The sequence below is a fragment of the Solea solea genome, chromosome 12, assembly GCF_958295425.1.
Source record: "Solea solea chromosome 12, fSolSol10.1, whole genome shotgun sequence".
Lineage (NCBI taxonomy): Eukaryota > Metazoa > Chordata > Actinopteri > Pleuronectiformes > Soleidae > Solea > Solea solea.
Window position 1 is genome coordinate 1,503,859 of NC_081145.1, and position 24,636 is coordinate 1,528,494.

The window sequence follows — 24,636 nt, forward strand, 5'->3', positions numbered from 1 at the left end:
CTGATTCCAGCTTACTCTGTCCTGTTCGAGCTCTGAGACAGTACATAGAGGTTCCGGCTGGGTTTCGTAATTCAACGCTCTATTTGTGTGTCATGGTGGGCACAGGAAGGGCTCTGCCTTGTCTAAACAGAGGCTCTTGCATTGGGTTGTTGATGCTATTTCTTATGCCTACAGGCTTAAGGGCCTTCAGATCCCTCCAGTGAAATGTCACTCGACCAGAAGCGTCTCCACGTCGTGGGCTGCTTTGAAGGGTGTTCCACTGAATGATCTGAGCTGCAGCTGTGTGGGCTTGTTCCTGCACCTTTGCCCGCTTCTACATGGTTAATGTGGCCACGCCCCATCCTGTGGCGACGGCTGTCCTGTCTGTTCCTTCGGTCTGCAACTGAATTTCAGTGTGTGTGGATTCCTTGTGACTTTGTTGGTACGGGTCATCCAGGTATATCATACCGTCTTTGGCGGTCAGGAAGAATGAAATAGAACGAGAGTTACGGATGTAACTATGAATTCTGGATGACCGCCAGAGTTTGTTGTCACTCGGAATTTTGACGAGAAGATTCTGTAAGAGACGATCTCTGGGTGCCAACCTTCTTTATACAAGTCACTTGTGTCACCCAGGTCACGTGAATTTGTTGGTATTAAGTCTCGATCTTGGCATGCGCGTGATGGATATCCAGGTATTTCATACTGTCTCTGGCGGTCATCCAGAATTCATAAAACTCTTGTTTTATTCTTTTTTCAGGTTGAGTCGCTGCAGATTGTCAGAGATCAGCTGTTCTTCTCTGGTCTCAGTTCTGAAGTCCAACTCCTCCCACCTGAGAGACCTGGACCTGAGCTGGAACAATCTGCAGGATTCAGGAGTGAAGCTGCTGTGTTCTGGACTGGAGAGTCCACATTGTAGACTGGAGACTCTGAAGTGAGTTCACTGACTGAAGCTGCTGTTGTTTTTTTAAACTTTCATTTTATTAACATTAAACTCATTTGATTCTCACACGCACACGCGCGTGCACACACACACACAGTCATTGTCTAAAGTCTCATCTTTGATTCTTTATTCAGGTTGAGGGGCTGCAGTTTGTCGGAAATCAGCTGTTCTTCTCTGGTCTCAGTCCTGAAGTCCAACTCCTCCCACCTGAGAGACCTGGACCTGAGTGAGAACGGTCTGCAGGATTCAGGAGTGAAGCCTCTGTGTGATCTTGTGCAGAGTCCAGACTACAGACTGGAGACTCTGAGGTGAGTAGAGTGTTAGAGTCAGTGTTGTTCTAATCACAGTCAGAGCAAAGTTCCTCAGTGAAGCTGTGAGAGCAAAATAGTGACAGGCTTCATGATTGGACACAAAGACACAGAGAGACAACATTTGGCCAATCAGACGAGCCACAAGCTGCTGGTGATCATGTGATCACAGACTAGAGCTGACCGCCTGACATGATGATGTCCATCAGCTGTTTGTAGTAGGGATGATACCGATACAACTTTTTCACTTCCGATAAGATACCGATATTGTATCGGATCAATATCGGTATCGGCCAATACTCAATATTGGCCGATACCAATATTGATCTGATATTGTATACATATATATATATATACATATGTATATATATAGCATAGTTCATTTTTTATCTTATTTTATTTTATTCTATATTGTATGGTGTTTGGTACCTGGGGTGTTTCTCTTTCTGGTCTCCTGTAAAGTGTGACTCTAATTTTAACAGTGCTGTGTGTGGATGTTGGAGCTGTTAATTTCCCCGAGGGAACCTCCCAAAGGGATTAATAAAGTTGTCTGTCTGTTGTGAGCTGATGACGCTGCTGGACATTTAAAAAGGGAAGTAAGCAGGACGTGTCTTTCATCTGCCACACCAAGTGTCCTTGGCCGTCCACCGCGTCCACGATGGTCAACGTCGCCCGTGTCTTTGTGCTTCTTCCAAAGATGTTGAACGGCACTCGTTGAAACCTGTGTCTGCTCTGAAGTCTTTGCTGATGTCGCTCAACGACCTTGTGTCTTGTTGCTCTTGTCAGTGTCGCCATAGTGTTTGACCTGTGACATGAAAACGTCTTCCACAACCTCACCTTGGTAGCAGAGTGTGGCTGCGCACACACCAACTATTGTATACATTCAAAAATACACAGTTACTCTATGATGACATCATCTAAACTATTAGTGTTTGGTGAATGAGTGAATGTAAAGTAAAGTGATGAATGTGAAGCAGCTCTGAACTGGACTGAAGTCTCTGCTGCTTCACTGACTCACTGCTGTGACTCTGACTCTTCTCCTCTGTCGTCTTCTCTCAACAGGTGGAAGAAGGAGTGACGATGATGATGATGATGATCTTCATCCTAAATCCTGCTCTGTGACGCAGCTTCAGCAGATCTGGAACAAACATCATCTGAAGGACAAAGGTTTTTCTGTGACGTCACCTTTAACGTGGTCAGCTCGGTCCTGTCGTCCTGAACCTGTGACATTGTTGAGGAATTTTGGATTATTTGAAGAATGCTGGATTATTAGTTAAGGAATGCTGGATTAATCAGAGATTTTCACCCATGTCTGGGGTGCCATAATTATTTATTATGGATTATTTATTTTTTATAATGTGGTTCATTTATCTATTTACTTTCCTTCTGTCTTTGTTATAAAGTTTGTATTCTGTCCATAATGTTGTGTGTGTGTGTAACTGTCATATGATGCTGTTCCACGTGGAGTTGAAACGTCACATGTTCACATGTTCATGTGTTCACATATTGTTTTGAATATAAGAAATCTGAAATTTAAATAAAAAAATAATAAAAGAAATTCAAAAACATTATTTTTGCAACCAGCGGAGTCGCCCCCTGCTGGCTAAGTACTACTTCCGTATTACTCCCTCCTCAACCAAAAGACTTCATCTATTCTCCAAGTAGGTCTAGCTGCAGACCAGGGCCGGCCCGAACCTTTAGGGGGCCCTAAGCAGAATTTGATTTGGGCCCCTCCTCCAACTATGCAGCATCACCTGTGCTTGACAATTATTGACATGTGTGATGCCCTTTCATGGCACACATGTTCAATTTGGGTGTGACACCTTTAGGCTACCATAGCTAGTTACTGTGAGTGCTGAAGCAGCAGTGCAGCGGACTGGACAAGCAGTGAAAAGTCATAACTTCGTTCCCACAGAGTTTAGGACATATATGCCAGTAAGTACAAGTGTGCATGTTGTCACATGTTGTTTTATGTTAAACATGTTAAGGAAAACGATCATTTGTTTAGCTTAATTTTACCGTGATCGCAATGCTAATTTCGTTAGCCCGTCAATGGCGTTTTCCATTATGTGTTAGCATCAAGCTAACAGAGTTATCGCAAATAGTTTTTCATATGCCTATAGCAGCTTTGTTAGCTATATTTGACAAGGTTTAGACTTTATGTCATACTGTAAATGTTGTAGATGCTTTTTTATCTCACTATTTGTGAATGTGATTTTCTATATATAGTTTTTACAGTACCTTCTTTTGGGATGCAGTAAATTTGGAGAACTGTTTATCTACCTGCCAAACTAAAGACCAACGTTAAGGGAGGGCAGAATAACACATCACACTATAATGTTACATTGGCCATTTCTCAATATCCATACTTGTGCGTACTTGTGCGTACTTGCGTACTCCCGTACTCAGCCTCAGTCCAAGTGCTCAGTCCAAGTGCTGTTCCAATTCTCAAGTAAGCGAATAGCAAGGACGTTCTCAAACCCGGAAGTGTTCTCGCTCCACCCATTTTTACCAAGTATGCTGTCATTAGATGCTCGGTGTGATCCTTAGATTTGTTGTTGACTTGTTATTTTGTTTTTAATGGAAACGTTTTGACCTGACAGTTTAAAAGTTTGTATATTATTAATTTTTTTTCAATTTTAACTTTGAATGTTAGATTTATATTAAAGTTGCACGGTCATTGTATCTGTATTTAAATATAATATGTCAATATAAGATATGTAGAGTAGTATATATTTGTACACGTCATATATATATATACTACTCTACAATGCTGAAACATATCTATTTTCCACATTGTATTATTTGTATTGTATATTTTATTGGAATTAAATTAATAAATGAAGTTAAATATTTAAAATGTAAAAATAATAACAACATATATATGCATTTATTAAAGGTGACATTGAATGCTTGTATCGCACATATATGTTAGTTATGGAGGTCTACTTACATATATTAACTTGTTTTCATGGTTAAAAACCTCCTAGTTGCTGCAAACTACCCGATCAAAATATCTCCTCACTGACGCTCTCGGTCCCAGACCGCTTTCAGACCAAAATCACACCCCCAGAACGTGGACTGTGTTGTGATTGGCCAGCCAACGAGAGCTTTCCCACTGTCCTGTGATTGGCCAGGTACCTGGAAGTGACATAATTGGTAGGCCAGCTCTCAGATACACAGCTCCCCCTCTGGCACGGTGGATGCTCTGCATCTCAGCAGCTACAACAAGAGTAGTTCTTCTTCTTCTGCGGTTGAATGTATGCAACCGGATGTGACCGCGGAGGATGATCCGGAGGCGTTCCTTGACATCTTTGAGGGCACGGCGGAGGCGTGTGGGTGGTCCGAGGAGGAGAGGGCGGTCTGACTGCTTCCCCTGCTTACTGGGGTGGTGCAGCTGGCCGCGCACAGCCTGCCGGCGGCTTCTCGTCACAACTTCGCCCAGCTGAAGAGAGCCATCTTGGACCGGCTAGGCAGGACGCCAGAGGGACACCGGCAGCGATTCAGGGGGCTTTCTTTTGAAGAGAGAGCCCTTTGCGTACGCGCAGCCGACCCTTTGCGTACGCGCAGCAGCTCCTGGACGCAACGAGACGCTGGCTCCAGCCGGGGACCCACTCTGCGGAGGAAGTCGTGGGTCAGGTGGCGCTGGAGCAATTCATTGCGGTGTTACCATCTTCCACAGCCAATTGGGTCCAGTGCCACCGCCCCCCCAACATCGAAGCAGCGGTCGTCCTCGCGGAGGACCACCTCTCCCTTCCCCAGCGGAGCATGAGGGAGGAGGCCAGGCTAGCGGCGATTCCTGCAGGCTGTCCCACTCCAGCCCCGAGGAAGAGATTTTCAGGGACAGCCGCACCGGCCCCTGCACCATACACACACACATACACCCGGAGCATGTGCACTGCTCCGGCCTACTAATAACCCTCTGCCTTCTGTTCCACAGGGCCCAGCCTACATGTCTGATCACCTGGCACCCCGGGGGGCTCCTCAGACGCCAGGGCAGGTGTGCTGGCGGTGTGGGCAACGCGGCCACATCTGGGCAGAGTGCCCCCCTCATGGAGGTGGGGCAAGTGATTCAGGTTGCTGGGCCGCCAGCCCCCTCCCCCGGGTCGGAAGGGACGTACCGCATACCGGTATGTATACAGGGGGGTACACACCAGGCTCTGCTGGATTCTGGTTGTGAACAGACCATGATCCATCAGCATCTGGTTTGACCGGGGGCATTGTTAGAGGCATCGTGGGTAAGGGTGAGGTGTGTGGATTGGCTGGGCACGGATCGCTTTTTCACGACACTGGATTTAACCAAGGGCTACTGGCAGATTCCCTTGTCCCTAGAGTCCAGGGAAAAGACGGCCTTCTCCACGGTGGTATGGTTTGTACCAATTTCAGCGCCTCATGGACCGGGTGCTGTGGCCTCACTCTGCATATGCTGCGGCCTACTTGGATGATGTCATCATTCATAATGAGACCTGGGAGCAGCATATGCAGCAGGTGGGAGTAGTGCTTGAGTCCCTGAGGAAGGCGGGGCTCACGTCCAATCCAGGTAAGTGTGTGGTTGGACGGAGGGAGGTACGGTATTTGGGGTACCACTTGGGGGGCAGGCAGGTGTGACCACAGATACAAAAGACTGCAGCGGTTGCAGCCTGCCCAATTCCCAAGACAAAAAAAGAGGTCAGGAGGTTTCTGGGGCTGGCCGGTTACTATAGGAGGTTCATTCTCCGGCTTTCTCGGAGCTGACCAGCCCCCTAACCGACCTGACCCGAAAGGGTGCCTCAGATCCGGTCCAGTGGACGGAGCCGTGTCAGCTGGCGTTTGAGAGGGTAAAGCGAGCACTCTGTGGGGAGCCACTTTTATACACTCCTAACTTTTCTCTCCCTTTCATCCTGCAGACCGACGCCTCGAACAGCGGGCTGGGGGCCGTTTTGTCCCAGGAGGTGGAGGGAGTCGACCGCCCCGTACTGTACATTAGCCGGAAGCTGGCTCAGCGGGAGGTGAACTACAGTACGGTGGAAAAAGAGTGCCTCGCCATACGGTGGGCGGTTGGTGCCCTCCGCTACTACCTCCTGGGGCGCCCATTCACCCTCTGGTCGGACCATGCCCCGCTCCAATGGCTCCACTGCATGAAAGATGCCAACGCGCGGATCACTCGCTGGTATCTGGCGTTACAGCCATTCCGGTTCAAAGTGATCCATAGGCCGGGTAACCGCATGGTTGTGGCTGACTTTCTCTCCCACTCCAGGGGGGGGGGGGGGGGGGGGGGCTTGCGGCCGGCGGGATCCCGGCCTAAGTCGGGCGGTGGGGGTATGTGGCAGTGAGGTATGGTTAGAGCGGCGACTGCTGGAGGAGAGGGAGGAGTGGCTATGAAAACCGTTAGAAATTTGAACTTTGAAATTGAAACCAAAATACAAAGCATAACAATGAGACCAAACTTATATTCATGGTTAATATTCAATGGAATTGTTTATTTTAATCATCATAAAAGAACTTAATGGTGTCATTATTTAATTGGACAATAACATATAAAATGGGAAAATGGGAAAATTGCTTTTTGGGCCGCATGAGTATTTGTTGTTGCAGTACCACAAGTGGCCACCATGACAAAACTGTCTTCAAGGCAGAGGGGGCGGCCCAAAAAGCGGCCCAAAAAGCAATTTTCCCATTGACCACAATAGTAAAAGACAGGCCTATAAAAGTGTCCACAGGAAACCTGGAGACATGGACATTTGCTTAAATAGATCTTTATATTCTATATTTTTAATTCATGGAGTTTCATATTTGTAAAACCTTCCTAAAGGCCATAAGCAGCCCAGAACAATCTTATTTCCCAGAGTCTGAGTACTGTCAGGGAACCGTACCATATTAAAACTTTATGAGAAATGTGAATAAACGTTTTAAAATGAAAGTTTTCTTCCCCCCTGATTTTAATAAAGTCAAAGAAATTCACTTTAAAATATTCAACAATATCTATCAAGCAGCGGCTGAAACTTTAAGGAAAAAAGGTTTCATTTGGAAATCAATTTTTGTGATTTCTGTCTGACAGAGGCTGAAACTTTTTTTTTCTTTCACTCTGTCACAATGCAGTTTTGGAGATAAATATATATATTTATACATTTATAAATGTATAAATATATATATATATATACATATATATATACACTACCAGTCAAAAGTTCAGACACACCTTCTCATTTCATGGTTTTTCTTTATTTACATTGTAGATTCAAAACTCCAAACATGTTTTAGATTTTAGATTCTTTACCCTTTGCTTTGATTACTGCTCTGCACACTCTTGGCATTCTCTCCATGAGCTTCATGAGGTCGTCATCTGAAATAGTTTTCCAACAGTCTTGAAGGAGTTCCCAGAGATGCTGAGCACTCATCCCACACCATCTGGATTGAGTGTAGGTCAGGTGACTGTGGAGGCCAGATCATGTGGCGCAGCACTCCATCATCTCTGCTTCCTGGTCAAATAGCCCTCACACAGCCTGGAGGTGTGCTTGGGCTCATTGTCCTGTTGAAAAACAAACAATGGTCCAACTACACACAAACCAGATGGGATGGCATGATGCTGCAGGATGCTGTGGTCGCCATGCTGGTTCAGTGTGCCTTCAATTTTAAATAAATCCCCTACAGTGTCACCACGTCTGCTTATTGCTTTTTTAGCAGCTATTTGACCATAAAGGCCTGATTGGCGCAGTCTCCTATAAAGAATAAAGAAAAACCATGAAATGAGAAGGTGTGTCCAAACGTTTGACTATTACGAATCTTGGGACCAATACTTCTTCCTACTTTTTGCCTAAAAAGGCTTCAAAAATGACAAATGCATTTCTAAGTTTGGGTAAACGTCGTGTTCATAAAAGCAAATGAAATAACAATAATAATAATAATAATACTAGTAATAATAATAACAAATGTAAAAATGACTTCACATCCCTGAAGGTATTATCTGAAATCAATCAGCCCACAGGTAATTGAAGTGAAACAATGTCCAAGTCCCTATCCCTTTAAGTGTAAATCCTTACAGTTTAACACTTAGACTTTGTTCTTGTCATAAAGTCAACCCCCAACAATTGTTCCTTTTTCCTTTTCTTTCTTTTTTGTCGTTGTTCTGCGGTTCCCTTTCCTCAATGTGTTTGACTGCGACTGTTGAGTGTGAGTGTGAGTCCAGTGTGAGTGTGTGTGTATACATCCATCTTTGTCTGTATTAAACTGTACATAGATGAATCTGTTTAATTCCTGTTGCTCTTAACCCTCCTACTGCCTCCATATCCCACAGCCAGCCTGTGTCCTCCTCACCCCGTCCTCACCTCCTTCCTCCTCTTCACCCCCATCACCTCATCCTGCTCCTAATCAACCTCCCCCCTCCTCCTCACTCTGTCCTCTACTCCATCCTTCTCCATCCTCCTCCTCTTCACACCCCTCCATCACCTCATCCTGTCCCTGATGAACCTCACCCTTCACCCCACAGGTCACCACCCTGTGTGAACGTTGTTCATTGTTGATCTATTCTGTTGGCGCAGACAGGGCATTACGGCAGAGCGCAGCCCTGGCAGATATATTTCAAGCACCAGTGGCACACGGTGTGCGTTTTACTGTCCTTCTTCTTGGGGCAGACCTGACACCTCTCCTCTCGCTCGCTACCAATGCCGCCCCCGTTGCTGCTGATGCTGCTTCCGCCACAGATGATCCACGGGGGGACGAGGCGAGCGCTCCCCGGGCTCCCCGGGCTGCCCTGACAAGCACGGCGGAGGGGTTGGCGCAACCACCCTGTCCATGTCGTCCACGCCGCCTTGTTAGCGTTGTAGTGCATGATGGCGACGGGCTTCATGTCGGCGTGGTCGCTGACTTGGGCGTGCACCCCGGTTCCTCTCTGTGGTTCCACTCCTCGTCCTCGTTCTCTTCCTTGTGCTCGTCCGACTTCTGCAGGGGGCTTCCCTGTGTAGACCTGTATCTTCCAGGTGTAGCTGGACTTTCGCACGACTTGATCCCGTACTTGGCCAGCGACCTGAGAGAGAGAGAGAGAGAGAGAGAGAGCGAGAGAGAGAGAGAGAGAGAGACATGAAATCCTGCTTATCCTAGATGCAGGTTAGGAGAGAGTAGGAGAGCAGAGCATAGCTGAAGAGTTTTCTTCCCAGACAGAGCAAAACAGGAAATCCCCCTTGTCCTGAGACAGACCACAACAGACCTCTGACCTGGCGGTAACTTATTGTGTCACTTCCTGTGCTTCCACTGGTGTTACGCTGTGTGTCTCCTGCTCTCTCTGCGGTTCTCTATCTACTGTAATGATCGATTAACTGAACAAACACTTGTTTTATTGAATTAACTAATACTTTCACATACTTTTGCTTAAACTCTATCGTTCACGTAGATTCATGTACAGTGTTTCTTTCTTTGCTAGCGTAACAAGTTAGCTTAGCAGTGATTGCTTCTCCCTCTCCTTCTCCTGCTCTCTCCTGTCGTCATTCAATCGCTGGCTGTCGAGGTGGTGTCCAGAAAACAACATTGGGTTTTTAGATAACTGGCAAACCTTCTGGGAGAAACCTGGTCTCATGAGGAGAGACGGCGTCCATCCCACTTTGGATGGAGCAGCTCTCTTATCTAGCAGCTTAGGACATTTTAATAGAAACCCATGACAATCCAGAGTTGAGACCAGGACACAGAGTTGCAGTCTTTCATGCTTCTCTGTGCTTCTTTTCGAGCAGTCACCAATTAAAAAACCCATAGAGACTGTGTATGTCCCTCGACCTACTAAAGTAAAAACTAAAGTAAATAAAGTAAATAAATCAATAACAAACAGAAGAGGAGTTAGACATTCTAATTTAATAAAGATTAATACCGACAATAAAATAGTCAAATAATACCACTTTTAAATGTGGACTATTTTGGAGAGAGGTAAATATAATATATGTAAATCGTGTAAAATTCACTTGATAATTGTAGTCAGTCAAGGAATTATAAAGTAATGGGTAAATTATACACATATTACCTATCATACAACTTCTGGCGCAGACGCGAGTGGCAGCCTTTCTAGCAGCTCCATGTGTTTACACCTTTAAATTTCCTTATCCTACTTTGAAGTCAATTCTCTTGGTTTCTATTGAAACATATTAATATATCCCGTTGAAAATGGATTATTCTTGACTGCAAAACTGAGTATATCAACTTCTGTATGGACGTTGGAACGTTGAAGAAGGAACTCAGAGTCCAGCTCAGAGAGGCGAAGGAGCAGTACAGGAGGAAGATAGAACAAAAGATGCAGGAAAACAACATGAGGGAGTTGTGGGAGGGCATGAAGACAATTACTGGCTGCAGCTCCAAGAGAAAACCCCCATGGAGAGTGATGTGGGAAGGGCAAACCAGTTAAACCAGTTCTTTAACAGGTTTGATCACCCCATCCCATTCACACATTTGAAAGCAGCTGCCCTCACCCCCCAACCTACACAAGCCTCCACAAACACGGATGAGGACACCTCCCAACCCCCCACCAAACCACCCACGATCACAGTAGCTCATGTTTATGGAGAGCTGAGGAGGCTGCGCCCTAACAAAGCATACATTGGGGTGTATGGAGCATACATTGGGGTGTATGGAGTGCTGAAGCGTAACTCTCAGGCTTTATCTGCTAGGCCAAGGAGGCAGTTTGTAAGTCCCACTTGGTCTAAACGCCTATCACACTCAAGCCATACTCCACCTCTGTCATTAAGACAGGTACACCCTGGGTAGCTCGGCCTTGCGGTTGAGTGAGCGAACGGAGTCACTGGCACTAAGAAGTGAAGTAGCCTCTTCCCTCTTAGCTACAAAGCAAACTACAACAGTGCTTATATAAAAGGTAGAAAAGTCTAAGTCCTCTACGTAGGACTCCAAATTATCTTGTCTTGTTTAATTGTCCTAATACAGTATTATGGTCATAGTAATTTAGTCTCTCCTAGTAATTGTCAAGTACTGTAGACACCTAGAATGCAACATCAAACGGCAAAGCATCATAAAGCAAAACGGAAACCAGGGAATTACAATTAAATGTCAGAACATCAAAATGTGAGGTAAAGCTGGCAGAGCATGTGATACAGATGAAGAACCTAAAGCATGACGTATGCTGCATGCAGGAAACCCGCATCCCTGGCCAGGGCGAGATCGAGTTCAATGATGATGTACTCCAAGGATGGCGCGTCCTGTACAACGGACTACAGAGGAAGGCTTATGCCGGTGTTGCGATAGTGATAGCACCCCATGTCAGGCTATTTGACATAGAACACATCTTGGAAGGAAGAATCATGTCGGCTAGAATATCTGTTCACGGGGTTAAGCTGACCATAGTCTCCTGCTATTGTCCAACTGAAACTCATGCAAGCTCTACTAAGGAAGCATTCTATAACACTTTGTCTAAGACACTAAACTCAACCAAACAATCATGACCAGGATCTAAACTAGTTGTCTGTGGCGATTTCAACGCAACAATAGGAAACGACTGCCAAACCAGCAACTGGGATTGCGTCGGTCGTTATAATGATGAGGAACCCACAAGTTTCAATGGAACGAAGCTGATTGAAGTAGCAGGAAACAATAAACTGTACATTCTTAATACCATGTTCTCAACTAAAACACCTAGGCATAGATGGTCCTTTAAATCCAATCGAGGGTATTATAGACGGCTTGATTACATTCTGGGGGAGTGGTTTGTCAAGAGGGCGGCACAGAATTGTAGAGTATACCCAAATGCAAGTGTACCGTTTGATTCAGACCACCGAATAGTAGTGCTTGACGCTATGTTCCCAAGTAAGAGCAAACGAAGACAAATGTTCCAGAGGAAGAAAAGCGAAGGCCAACAAACACGAAATATGCACGCCCTTAGAGACTCTGGAACCGTGAAGGCTGAATACAGCAAACGCCTCGATGATACCCTTAAAGAGACCCCGCCAACGACGCAAGTTGACACAATTGACACAATTGAACAACAAATTGCCGATGCTATCCAGATAGCAACAGATGAAACCGTCCCACCAGTCAACAGAGATCACAAGGATAAACCCTGGGTAGATGAGGAGTTCTTAACCTTACTTGAGAAAAGGCGGAAATCAACTGACACAGTTGAAGTGAAAGAACTATCCAAGCATATACGTAAACTGCGCCTTAAACTCAAAAGTGCGTTCTACAAGGACAAAGCTCAGCAGATCAACCTTGCGAGTGAACAAAGGAAAACTGAGGAGGAGTTTCGGCTAGCCAAAAAATACTGCGCACTCTCGAAATCTAGACAACAGACCATACAGCAGGAGAAACTGGAAGAACACTTTGCACAACATCTGGGAAAGAGAGAATTTACCATGCAACCAGAGCTGATTGAACCTGAACGCTTCCCTCACATCATCCCCCGGTGGACCAAGATACTATTAATGAAAGTCCTCCAGAGGAAACCGAGATAGAGGAATGTATGTCTAAATTCAAGAATGGCAGATGCAAGGGAACTGATAAAATATTCAGCGAACAACTCAAGTACTCCTACTCAAAACAGCTCCTCCTTTTTCTGGTAATGTTGATGGGAATGATATGGGAATCTCTTAAGATCCCTGCTGGCTGGCTACTCTCCTCGATCACATGCCTCCACAAGAAAGGCCTTAGATCCGTAGCCGAAAACTACCGTGGTCTGTCCATCATAGCAACACTGTCGAAGCTTCTCTCCATGATTATTATAGAAAGAGTAAGATCAGTATATGAACGCATTATACTACCCACCCAGTTTGGATTCAGAAAGAACCGATCCACTTGTGATGCAATCAGTATTGTTCGACACATACTGGAGAAAGAACGGAAGCCACTCTTTGTCTGCTTCATCGACCTTAAGGCGGCCTATGACTGGGTCCCACGTGACGCACTCTTCCGTGTTCTAGAGATTCGCCTCAAATGTCCAAAACTGATACTCATATTAAAGACACTGTACACTGGTACTATGGCCTGTATAAAAGGTGCTAAACACTATTTCAACACTTATGTAGGATGCCGCCAAGGTGCACTTGAGAGCCCAACCATATTCAATTTGTACATGGATTTTGTCATGAGATGTGCCAATCATGAGATCAGGAGCCAATTTCCAGAGGCAGGAGCATGTGCCGAATTTGTCATACCAAATGAAGTGTCCCCCAGAGGACTCCGTACTGGAACATCACATGGGGTGTTCAGAATCCTGGAGCTCATGTACGCGGATGATGTGGTCGTGTTTTCCCAGAGCTTAGATGAGCTTGAGAGGATCGTAACAATATACGATAACACCTTCTCAAGGTTTGGACTCCAGATGTCCTATAAAAAGACGGAAACAATGGCGTTCAATGTGGACGAAGTCATCCAGTCGCAAACAAGTCTACTGTCTATCAACAATGTGGAGATAAAGAATGTGAGGCAATTCCGATATCTTGGTCATCTCATCAGCAACACTGGGAAGTCATCAAAGTTCCTACACCACCGAATTGCATCAGCATACGAGAAATGGAACGAGCTAAAACATGTGCTGACCGACCGTGAGATACATCTCAACACTCGCATGAAAATCCTGATTGCGTGTGTACGGTCCCGACTACTGTATAGTGTACAGGCATGGGAACTTTCTAGCAACGAGCTCCAGAAGTTAAATACTGTGTGGAATGGTTTCCTACGTAAGATGATAGCTGGCGGCTATGCACGCAAGAATGTTCCTCCACAAAACCTAAGAAAAAAGGGGACTGACCCAGCAAACCTTGTCGATGGCGAAATAGATTGGGCGTTTAAGATCTCGAACAGTAAGCTGTATGCACTGACCCAATCACAACCAATTGAAAACTTCTGCCATGTACAGTCCTTGAGATACGTAGCCCATATATGCCGAATGCCGAATGATGCAATTCAGAAGAAAGTACTGTTTGACAAACGAAGGTCGTGGAGAAAAATAGAAGAAACACTTGGGGTCAGCAAACAACAGGCCCTTAAGACAATGATGATCAAGAAAGACTTCGAGCGGATGTTGGAGATCAGGTTTCCGCCGCTCTCCAAGCAGCCGCGCCCTAGGGCCGATCGCGTGCCAGATGGGAAACACTGATGATGATGAGGTCCAGATGGAGTGTCGACTACTGAAGGCCTGCGTGCGAGAACTGGGTCACCCCCTTCAGCACATCTTCAACCTGAGCTTGGGACTGGGGAGGGTTCCCCAGCAGTGGAAGACATCATGCATCATTCCAGTCCCAAAGAAACCCCATCCTAGAGAGATGAACGACTTCAGACCTGTAGCCCTGACGTCGCACGTGATGAAGACCATGGAAAGACTGCTGCTTCATCACCTCAGGCCACAGACCTGCCACGCCCATGACCCCCTACAGTTTGCTTACCGAGAAAAGGTGGGAGTGGAAGATGCCATCGTCTGCCTGCTTCAACGATCTCTCCCTCACCTGGACAGAGGCAACGGTGCCGTGAGAGTTACATTTTTGGATTTCTCCAGCACCTTTATACGGAAGCCTGGAAGGGACATGGAGGAGAAAAAAAACAACTTAAGTATACTTTTGCGTTATCTCGCAAAGTCAGTGCGATCTCGCGTTTTTTGTGTGGTCTTGTGTTGTTTATGTCACATGCTTCCGGGTCAGGCCAAATCAAAACAATGGAGCCTTCACACCAGTGGGGAAGATTTATTTTGAGATTGGCCTCAAATACAAACATATATGTCTAGTCCTAGACAGAAGACATGGTCATCAGATAAGCGAGAGGCATCTGAAAAGAGTACTAAGCGAAAGGGGACACGCTCGTATTGATGGTTTTTCGAGGAAAATAGTCTGGCTCAATGCCTACACAACAAGCAGTGACCCAAAGTTGATTGGAGGATATTACATGGAAGCAGTACAGCGTTTAAAGGGCCGCCCGAGAGTTGTGAGATCTTGGAACTGAAAATGGCTATGTTCGAGGCTTTCAGCGTTTCCTTGTCTCGACTCACCAAGATGACACCCTTGATAGTTATTTGGAGGGAGCTAGCACTGCTAATCAAAGAATTGAATATTGGTGAGGTTTTCTTCTAAGACAATGCATGGAGTTCTGGATATCCCTGTTTGCAGACCTCAGAGACAACAGACTCTTTGATGGTGGATTTCTGGACAAAAACCTCCTTCAGTTTTGCTGCATAAGACTCATCCAGGTGAGTTAATTAATTATATTTTGGCATGCCCTGATATGTATACATGTTGTTCCTCCTAAATTTATATATATTTATATTTTTCACAGGATGAAATGGATGACACTGCACAGGTTTGGGATGCACACACAATCAGACCATTAAGAAACGTGACAGTCCCCACTGGTCAGCCCAATGTGATGTATGCATTGCCTGAACTGTACCAGACAAGAGACTTTCTTTCTCCTGTTGAAGATGAACATGTTCAACTGTGCAAACATGAGTGTGTCTTTCGGCTGGCTATACCATGCAATAAAGATGTTTATGAACTATGCAATATCTTTATGGCTGAGTCCCATCTGACTCCACCAACAGATCCTTATCAGGCTGTGAACTTGTACATCCACCTAAGGGAGGCCATCAGTGCGTCTCTGTAAATCAGATGTACAGTGTCCAGTAAGCACTGTGTTTAGTTGTGTTCAGTGACAGCAGCTGGTTCCACAAATATTTCCCTCATTTGTCCTTCATTGTCATTTCTCCTTTTCTTAAAAACTATATTACAATATAATGCAATGCAGTTCCCACTCCCTTCTTTAAGCATCAGTCTCATTAAGATATGTTATGTATGTTATAATCTTTATCTACTTATTTATTTCCATGTAGTTGCACAATTACACAAATGTCTGCAATATCTCACTGCTGTATTTTACCCTGAATCTGAATGCATGTATACTTGATTTGTAACTGTCTTGCCTCTGGATCCATAAATAATTGATCATAAAAAGATATGTTATGAACTATGAAAAGACTCAAATACTACCTGGCTGATGTCACTCCTCCCCTTTGTGAACACATGTTTAAGTGATGGTGTGTGCTTAAGGACCATTACCAAGCCACCATAACCTCTCTTCTCTCCACACCCCGTAACCCCCTGGCCCTCCAAATTGCCACTGGTTGGGCCAGGAAACGCTACGGCCCCAGGCTGATGCAACAAACCGTGCATGCAGTCCAACACCACCTACAGACTCCACCACAGCGGACCAGAACCACCTCCCACATTGCCCCCCCACCACAGCACTGAAGCAGAAACAACCTGGACCTTACCCTCCCCACCATCCCTGAAGAAGAAATTCCTTTCCCCACCCTACCACCACCCCAGGCCCCCCAGAGACTTTCCATATACCGGGGCACCAGCTCAACCACTGCTCCACCTGAAAACACTCCGTCCACTCCAACCACACGCTACCAGCCAAACCTCGTCCAGAGAACCCCCACCTACACCACCCGACAGCCATCAAGGACCCCTCCTGACCGACACATGACAGACTTCTTCCCACCAAGCAGCAAACTACTCCAGAAGCCAGCTAAACGAACAGGACCCATCATACCCCTACATCTGTCAAACCAACAAACCACTCAGCAGCCCACCTTCGAATCCCAGAAGACCCCCACCACCCAGCCTTCTACAATTGTACCAGAACCCAACCCCAGCAATACAGCACCGGCCACTTCCACCCCGTTGCCCCAGAGGACTAAGAAAGTCACCTGGGGACCCACACCCATCAGAACTGCAACCCGGACCACAGCCCTCGCCCCCGCCCCACCCATATATCCCATCCTCCACCTAACCCCACCAACAACCTCCCATTTCAAGCCAATGACCGTAGAGCCCCCCCTCACCGATGCCCCCACTGTCACAAAACGCACCCTAGTGGAAGTGAAGGCCCAGATCCATGCCCCCAACCCACCAGACAAGAAACCCACCCATACCCTGGAACTCCTCTCAATCTCACTGAATAGCATGACTAATGTTTCAACCATGATCTCTGACAACAGTTCTCCCTTCTCACAGGCAGATGATTTATTTATTTATTTATTTATTTATTCCGGTCATGACATTTAGATCACTCATCACATAAAATTGCAGTTCACACAATATACATAACCGAAAGGGAAAGCGGGAGAAGCAAAGCTTAACTAGTCCCGCCCCCATTATCATCATACATTTCATTTCCTTTTTTTTAATTTTTTTTTTATGACATTTTGACAAAGAAAACATGTTTCAGCATCCGGTAGCACTCAGAGATATAGTCTAGCTCTAGACAGTCAACTCAGACTCCATGTGTGTCTGTACATGTGTCCATGATGTTCCATCACGCCGTTGCACCGTTTCCCCCAGTGTCTACAAATTTCTGTCTCTGACCTTTGTCATACTTTCTTTCTGTGTCATTCTGTATCGATTAATAGTCATCTCTACATACTTCTTTTAAATACACTCAGTTTTGCTGATTTTTTCATCTCCTCATCCAGATTGTTCCACTGTCTGACCCCTGTGACCGATACAGTAAAGGATTTTAATGTAGTTCTTACCCTTCTCTGCCTAAACCTCATGTTCCATCTTAGATTGTGTCCCTCCCCTCTGTTCAGGAATAATGTCTGTAGATTGTGAGGGAGGTTTTTGTTGGCAGCCCTATAAATCATCTGTACTGTGCGGTATTTTATTAAGTCATAGAATTTGAGTATTTTTGATTTGGTAAATAGTTGATTTGTATGTTCTCTGTAACTGGCATAATGTAGGATTCTCAAGGCTCTTTTTTGGAGTATAAACAGGGGATAAGTAGTGGTTTTGTAAGTGTGTCCCCAGACCTCTGCGCAGTATTGCAGGTGTGGAGAGGCTAGTGCGCAGTACAACAAGTACAGTGCCTTCTGGTTTAATAGTTTTTGTGCCCTCCAAAGTATGGACACACTCCTGGCCAGCTTGCCTTTTAACTGTTTGGTGTGTGGCTTCCAACTTAACATGTCATCAATAATCACTCCCAGCACTTTGTACTCATTAACCCTTTCAATGTCCACTCCATTAACTTGTATGTTAATACTAGTCTTACAGCCTTTTTTCCCATACAGCATATATTTAGTTTTCTCTGAATTTAGAGATAGTTTATTTATATTAAACCACACATGTAGCTTGGCCATTTCATTATTGACTGTTTCCACTAATTGGTTTAGGTCTTCCCCCGAACAGAAATATTAGTATCATCTGCAAATAATGTTAATTTCAGAATATTGGATACCTTGCATATGTCATTAATGTATAGCATAAACAGTTTAGGGCCCAGCACTGATCCTTGTGGGACCCCACAAATTATGTCCAAGCAAGTCGATGTGCAATCTCCCATCTTAACATATTGAGATCTGTTGTGAAAATAACTCTTGACCCATTCCAGTGCTATGCCTCTTATACCGTATCTCTCCAGTTTAGCTATCAAAATATCATGGTTGATGGTGTCAAATGCCTTTTTCAGGTCTATGAATATTCCTATTGAATGTAATTTTTGATCAATGGCGTCAGTAATGGTTTCCACAGACTCAGTTAAAGCTAGCGCCGTCGAGTGGTTTCTTCTGAATCCATATTGGCTATCATATAGCAGATTGTGTTTGTTAATGAAGTGGTCTAGCCTATCGTTAAATAGTTTCTCCAGGATTTTTGACAATTGTGGTAGTATTGAGACTGGTCTGTAATTAGTAAATTCATGTATGTCACCTTTCTTAAACAATGGCACTACTTTCGCCACTTTCATTTTGGTGGGAAATTTCCCAGTTTGAAATGACAGGTTGCAGGTTTGAAACGATTTCAACTATTACTTTCTTGATTAGCTTCATGTCGAGGTCATCAACATCCGTGGATGTTTTTGCTACACATTTGTTGACCAGGTGTGTAATCTCTCTGTCCTTCACTGGGGTGAGAAACATTGTGCTTAGGTTTCTGTCTCTGTCCTTATCAAAGTGGTCCCAGTGAAGGAGTGAGTCAGGAATGTCCTTTGCCAAATTCGGCCCCACATTGACGAAAAATTCATTAAATCTTTCTGCTATGATTTCTTTGTTATCGTCCTTAGTATTTTTGTCCTTGAAGTAGAGAGGATAGCTAGGTTTGGTGTTTTTGCTTTTGATCACATCATTTAGAATGTCCCATAGTTTTTTAGTATAGCTCAGGTTTTCTGCCAGCAGATTACTGTAGTATTCTTTTTTGCAGTCATTTAGGATGCTATTTAGTTTGTTCCTATATTGTTTGTATCTCGTTTCTGAATGTTCTGTCCTTAATCTCATGTACTGTCTGTACAGGGTGTTTTTCTTCTTGCAGGCATTTATCAACGTTTTTGTTAACCATGGTTTCCCCTCCATTTTCTGATTTGTGTGTCTTTTCATTACAGGACAGTGTCTATTATACAACGTGTTAAATATTTGCAAAAAGGAATCATAAGCATCATTTACATCTGTTTCTTTGTAGACCTCGTTCCAGTCCTGCCTCATTAGTTCGTTTTTCAGTGTAAGCATCCCTTTTTCAGTCCTGACCCTTCTGTATATATTTCTATTCGGTGTCTGTGTAACAGTGTGCTTCCAGTCATAGATAGCAAAGATTGGCAGGTGGTCGCTTATGTCATTTATCAGTAGTCCTCTTGTTATGCCTGTCCCTATAATATTTGTGAAAATATTATCAATTAGGGTGGCACTGTGTGTCGTGAACCTGCTTGGACGTGTAATGAGGAGTTGTAGGCCCATCGTATACATCATATTAATGAAGTCATCAATCATCGTATTTCGTTTCGGGTTGAGTAAGTCAATGTTCACATCGCCACAGATAAAAACCCTCTTTTGGCTGGTCCCTGAAAACATCCTTCCCACACATTCATTGAAATCCTCTATCCTAGAGTCTGGTGCTCCATAAACACAGCTTAACACTATATTTCTGCCTTTCGTCACACAGATTTCAATTGTCACACATTCCATTACATGTTCAACAGCTTCAGACATATTGTGTACAATCTCATACTCAATGTTATTGTCAATGAACAGTGCCACTCCTCCCCCACCTTTATGTCTTCTGTTAACGTTGACCAATTTGTATCCATCCAGGTAAAAATCTGCGCCTTTATCCTCATTAATCCACATTTCCGACACCGCAATGATGTTGAAAGCATTTTTGACGTGTTGTAGCTATTCCTTAATGTGGTCGAAGTTGGTGTATAGACTCCTGCTATTGAAGTGAATGAAAGACAATTTCCCATCCATCTCAATGCATTCGTTGAATTGGTCTTCAGTGTAGTACTGGCATTTCTCAGAAACGTTTAGGTATAGATGGTTATCCGGGTCAATTATTTCATTTGGGTCTGTTAAGGTGTGGTTCACATGTTGATTTTTAGTCAGCTCCACATTTTCTTGCTCAGCAATCCTCTCTAATATTTCCATCATCGTTTTAGTCTGTGTAGTGACCCTTGACCTTTTGCTGTGCTGGCGTCCCGGACCAATTGGCAGTGCAGCTGACCCCACCTCCCCCAAAATATACACATGTGGAGCGGGCAACGATGACAGCCAGGTCCGTTAAAGTCAATCACGACCAAAACGCCCCTGCTGAGCCCTCCACTCAACCACCCAGTGGGGTTGCACTGCCCGCCGAGGAAGTCTTGGACACTGGCCCATCTGCATCCCCATCTGCATCCCCGGTCCCCCTCCCCCCATCCCATCTCAGTACTAACACCGCCCACAGCCTCCTGCCCACCCATGGCCTCCAGCTCCCTACTGGATCACCCCACTTTCTCCTTCACTTCCGCCCCAACTGACTCACTATCCCTACACAGACCCAATTATTATATTGCACACCCCAACAGAAAAATCCAGGATTGGTTCTTCAAACCCAGAAGGCCAATCCTGGTACTTGGGGACTCCAACATTAACCGGATCCCTGCCCACACCAACCCTCTCATCCAACTGGACAGCTCCCCCAGGGCTAACACCTATCACTTCCTCAAAATCTGTGAAAAGACATTACCAAACCCAGACACCAAGACTGTCATCGTTTCAATTGGCATAAACAACAAAGACCAGGACCCCAGGCAGACCTCAATTAAACAGTTCAAAGCACTGTTTAGGCTACTGAAGTCTGTCTTTAACAATGCAGACATCTATTTCCCAGTCATCAACTTCTCACCCAAGCTCACCCCCACCCAACAGCATAAAATCACAACAATAAATAACACCATGGTCACCCATTTCCCCTTCCTCACAGAAATTCCCCATGACATATTCACTAAAGAGCCCTTAAATCTCCCGGATCTACCTGAGTGCCACCAAGTATTACCCAAAGCCCTTAAATCTCCCGGATTTACCTGAGTGCCACCAAGTACCATGGGATTGCCATCCCGAATTTCCCTGAGTGCCCCCAGGTGGGCCACATCTACCCAAAGTGTGGTATTTTACCAACCTTTTCAGATGAAGACCTTGTTGTCTGACGCATTGGTGATCAAATAACGTGCACATACACCTGGACACCAGGAAAGGAGGGAAGTTGTGTTTTCAGGGCATTTTGGTTAGCATGTGTGATCTTAGAGCCTCTGAAAAAATCCAGAGGCTCTGATATCACACAGGCTGTAAGCCTCCACGCCACGTCACGTCACGGCAGTGCCCATGTGGAGGTAAAAAAAAAAAACGGAACAAAACAAAAAAATAGAACCAAAACAGAAAGTGGAAAGAGAAGATGAACAAAACAAAAAAAACGACCAAGAACAAATTGAACAAAAACAAAACAATTGAACAAAGTGAACGCACTGAACATTGCACTTTTTTAAGGGTCGGGCGCTGGTGACGCAGAGCTGCTTTTTGCAGCTCCCTCAGCTGTCTCTGAAGAGGGAAAAACAAACAGCAAAAGAAATGATTGCAGAAAGCAATGATTGCATTATTCAAAGAAATTAAACATGGATAGAATGTATAATTGCTATGTTTTTTTCATTCACTCACGGTGAGGTCAGTGTTTAGAAGTGTCGTGTCATCTAGCTTCTTTTCGAGGTCGCGGACCCTCAACCTGGCATTTTGGCAGGTTTTATTCCGACAAAGGCCAGAAACCCCCTCCTCAGGGTCCTCGTCTACGTCCGAAATGTCCAACAAGGACACCATAGAAGGAGTGGGGTTACTGGCCCTCAGGATAGCTAGGGAAAGGGCACTTTGCAAACATGCACTTTTTTTTTTTGTATTTATTTAAACATTTTTTCCGTGCAAACATGCACTTTTTTTTTTGTATTTATTTAAACATTTTTTCCGTGCAAACATGCACTTAAAACTTAAAATACACTTCAAACTTTTAAAACTTTTTACTCTCTATTTTCTTCTAGGATACCTTTTCCTTGGGCTAAACCCCAGCTTCACTTTAACTTTCTTCGCCAGAAGCTGTGAAGCGGATTGCTTCTTCCATGGCGTCACCTTCAGAATAAAGAACAGGTATACATAAGGTTAGTGTCATGATCTGTCACCTCCGTTAAGTATCTTGTTTTGTTTCTCCCTTCGCCCCAAATTGAGCAATTCCTCATCATGTGTTCCTCATCATGTGCCCAAATACAGTGCCACTGTAGTTGGGGCCAGGCCGATGTTCCTCAGGAGTGCAGGGTAGCTGTAGAAAGACCAGTCTGGCTTTAGTCTCAGTCATATGTTTTGATAACTTAATCATCATCGTCAAACCATTATGGTAACTAAGCAAAAGACTTGACAAGAAAAGCACATTCTTAACATCCGTAAATTCACTACTTACGACTTGAGCAGGGGCAGGTTAAAGAGTAACCTCCAATCACACAACTGCAGTGACGGGCAGCCGAGGCAAAGAAATTTAACTAGCACCTTGGCCCGGCTGCTCTTTGTCACTGCATTCTCTTGCATTTTGGCCGTGCCTTGAGGGCAGAAAATGTACGCCGCATACTCCTCCATGTAGCTGTCTGTAAAGATGCAACACACATGATGATGAATGTAGCATGAAAACACTCCACACACCTGCACAAGCACACAATGTGTTCATTCTTACTAAGGGAGGTGCCGAACTCGATGTTCCTCAATTGGGAGCCCCTGCTCCTCCGTGCAAAGTAGGGAGATATGGCACGGAACAGCTTGTTCTGCTTCTGTGGCGGCTGCTGAAGCACCTCCTCCTCCATCTCCTCCCCCTTCTTCTAAGAAGACATGAATAGGTCTGAATGTAAAGTGCCTTGAGATTAAGACAATGAATTACACCACTAATCTATTATCTTCTCACCTCAGGCGGGAGGAAAGGTGTTTAAGCTTAGCAAGCCTTTTGAGCTGCAGTCGCGGCTCCTCCGCCAGCTCCCCCTGTTCCTGCTCCTGCTCCTCCTCCTGCTCACTGAAGGAGCTAGTAGGGAGCTGTGTAGGGGGCTGTTGGAGTAGCTGCTTCAAAGAGGGCCGCTGGCGACGGTGGTGCCTGTCCTCCCTCAGCTGTCTCTGAAGAGGGAAAAACAAACAGCAAGTAAAACAGGACTGCGATTAATTGACAATGTAATGCCTCCATTAGGGATAGAATGCGTTCTTGTTATCTTGTGTCCATTTACTCACCGTGAGCTCATCATTAGCCTTTTTGAGGTCCGCCAAATCCTCCTCGAGTTGGCGGACCCTCTGCCTCGCGTGAGCGCATGCAGGCAGCTGGCAAAGGCCAGAAACCCCCTCCTCCGGGTTTCCCGTTTCGTTCAGGTCCAGCCTGGAGACCATGGGAGGAGTCGGGTAACTGGCCCTGAGCTCTGCCAGCAACTTCAGGCCAGTGGAGCGCTTCAGCGCCCGGATCGCCCCGTCCTGCCGGGCCACCCCCATGTCGTGGTGAGTGCGGATATGCTTCTCCACATGGAGGATGTATGGCAAGAACATCAACATGGGGCATGGCCCAGGGGGCACCACCGTCCACCCAGTGGCAATGTTGTTTATGATTGCCCTCTCTTTCTCATTCATGATTTTATGAGTCACCCTGAGGTGCCGGGACACGAACACCAGTACTTTCCCACAAATGGGGCACTCGAGGGGAACCTTGGGCTTTGTCATCTGTGAAAGTGAGGAAAGAAAAAATGAAAAAAATATACATATATGTGTACATGTACACATATGTGTACATGTTCACATGCTGGAGATTCGGGGGCCTTGGGAAAACTCGAGATGTATCTCCCAAGTGCTGGAGATTCAGGGGCCTTGGGCAAACTCGGGATGTCTCACCAACGCGTTCTGGAGATTTGGGGGCTTTGGGTAAATTCTGGATAGTGTGGGGAAAACACACCCGAACGGCTGACCTTTGACCTTTCCGAAGGTCACACGGGTCCGAAACTGGCCATGCACGATCAGCACATGTCCCTGATACACATACTAATTTTTCAGACCCTTAGCTCAATGTCTTTTGGAATTTATTGAAGAAAAGACAGTTTCCCACCTTCCCACCTGAATCTTGCAACCTTGTTGCTCGAACCCTAATAATAAAAGTATAATAA

At 45.2% G+C, this 24,636-nt stretch overlaps 2 protein-coding genes and 1 long non-coding RNA gene across 3 annotated transcripts in view; 2 read left to right on the top strand and 1 right to left on the bottom strand.

Moving 5' to 3' along the window:
* LOC131469777 (NLR family CARD domain-containing protein 3-like) overlaps positions 1 to 3,826 on the top strand; it is a 34,958-nt gene extending 31,132 nt beyond the window's left edge. The window contains exons 8-10 of the mRNA XM_058645099.1: positions 740 to 913; positions 1,057 to 1,230; positions 2,293 to 3,826. Of these exons, the coding sequence (XP_058501082.1) occupies positions 740 to 913; positions 1,057 to 1,230; positions 2,293 to 2,308 (364 nt within the window). The 3' untranslated portion in view covers positions 2,309 to 3,826. The remainder of the gene's footprint in view (positions 1 to 739; positions 914 to 1,056; positions 1,231 to 2,292) is intronic.
* Positions 3,827 to 13,255: 9,429 nt separating this feature from the next.
* On the top strand, positions 13,256 to 15,971 carry LOC131469792 (uncharacterized). The gene is made up of 2 exons (XM_058645129.1): positions 13,256 to 15,367; positions 15,454 to 15,971. Exon 1 carries the CDS (start codon positions 13,262 to 13,264, stop codon positions 14,285 to 14,287), a length of 1,026 nt encoding a protein of 341 aa, XP_058501112.1. The 5' UTR covers positions 13,256 to 13,261; the 3' UTR covers positions 14,288 to 15,367; positions 15,454 to 15,971.
* A 6,581-nt stretch (positions 15,972 to 22,552) lies between these two features.
* LOC131469798 (uncharacterized) lies at positions 22,553 to 23,231 on the bottom strand. Its single transcript, XR_009241839.1, has 3 exons — positions 23,184 to 23,231; positions 22,917 to 23,097; positions 22,553 to 22,778 (listed from the first exon to the last, which is right to left on the bottom strand). It is a non-coding gene; the product is annotated as an uncharacterized LOC131469798 (long non-coding RNA).
* Between the last annotated feature and the right edge of the window lie 1,405 nt (positions 23,232 to 24,636).

Coding starts and splice junctions, on each gene's coding strand:
- LOC131469792 (XM_058645129.1), top strand. CDS start 13,262: ATGGATTTTGTCATGAGATGTGCCAATCATGAGATCAGGAGCCAATTT.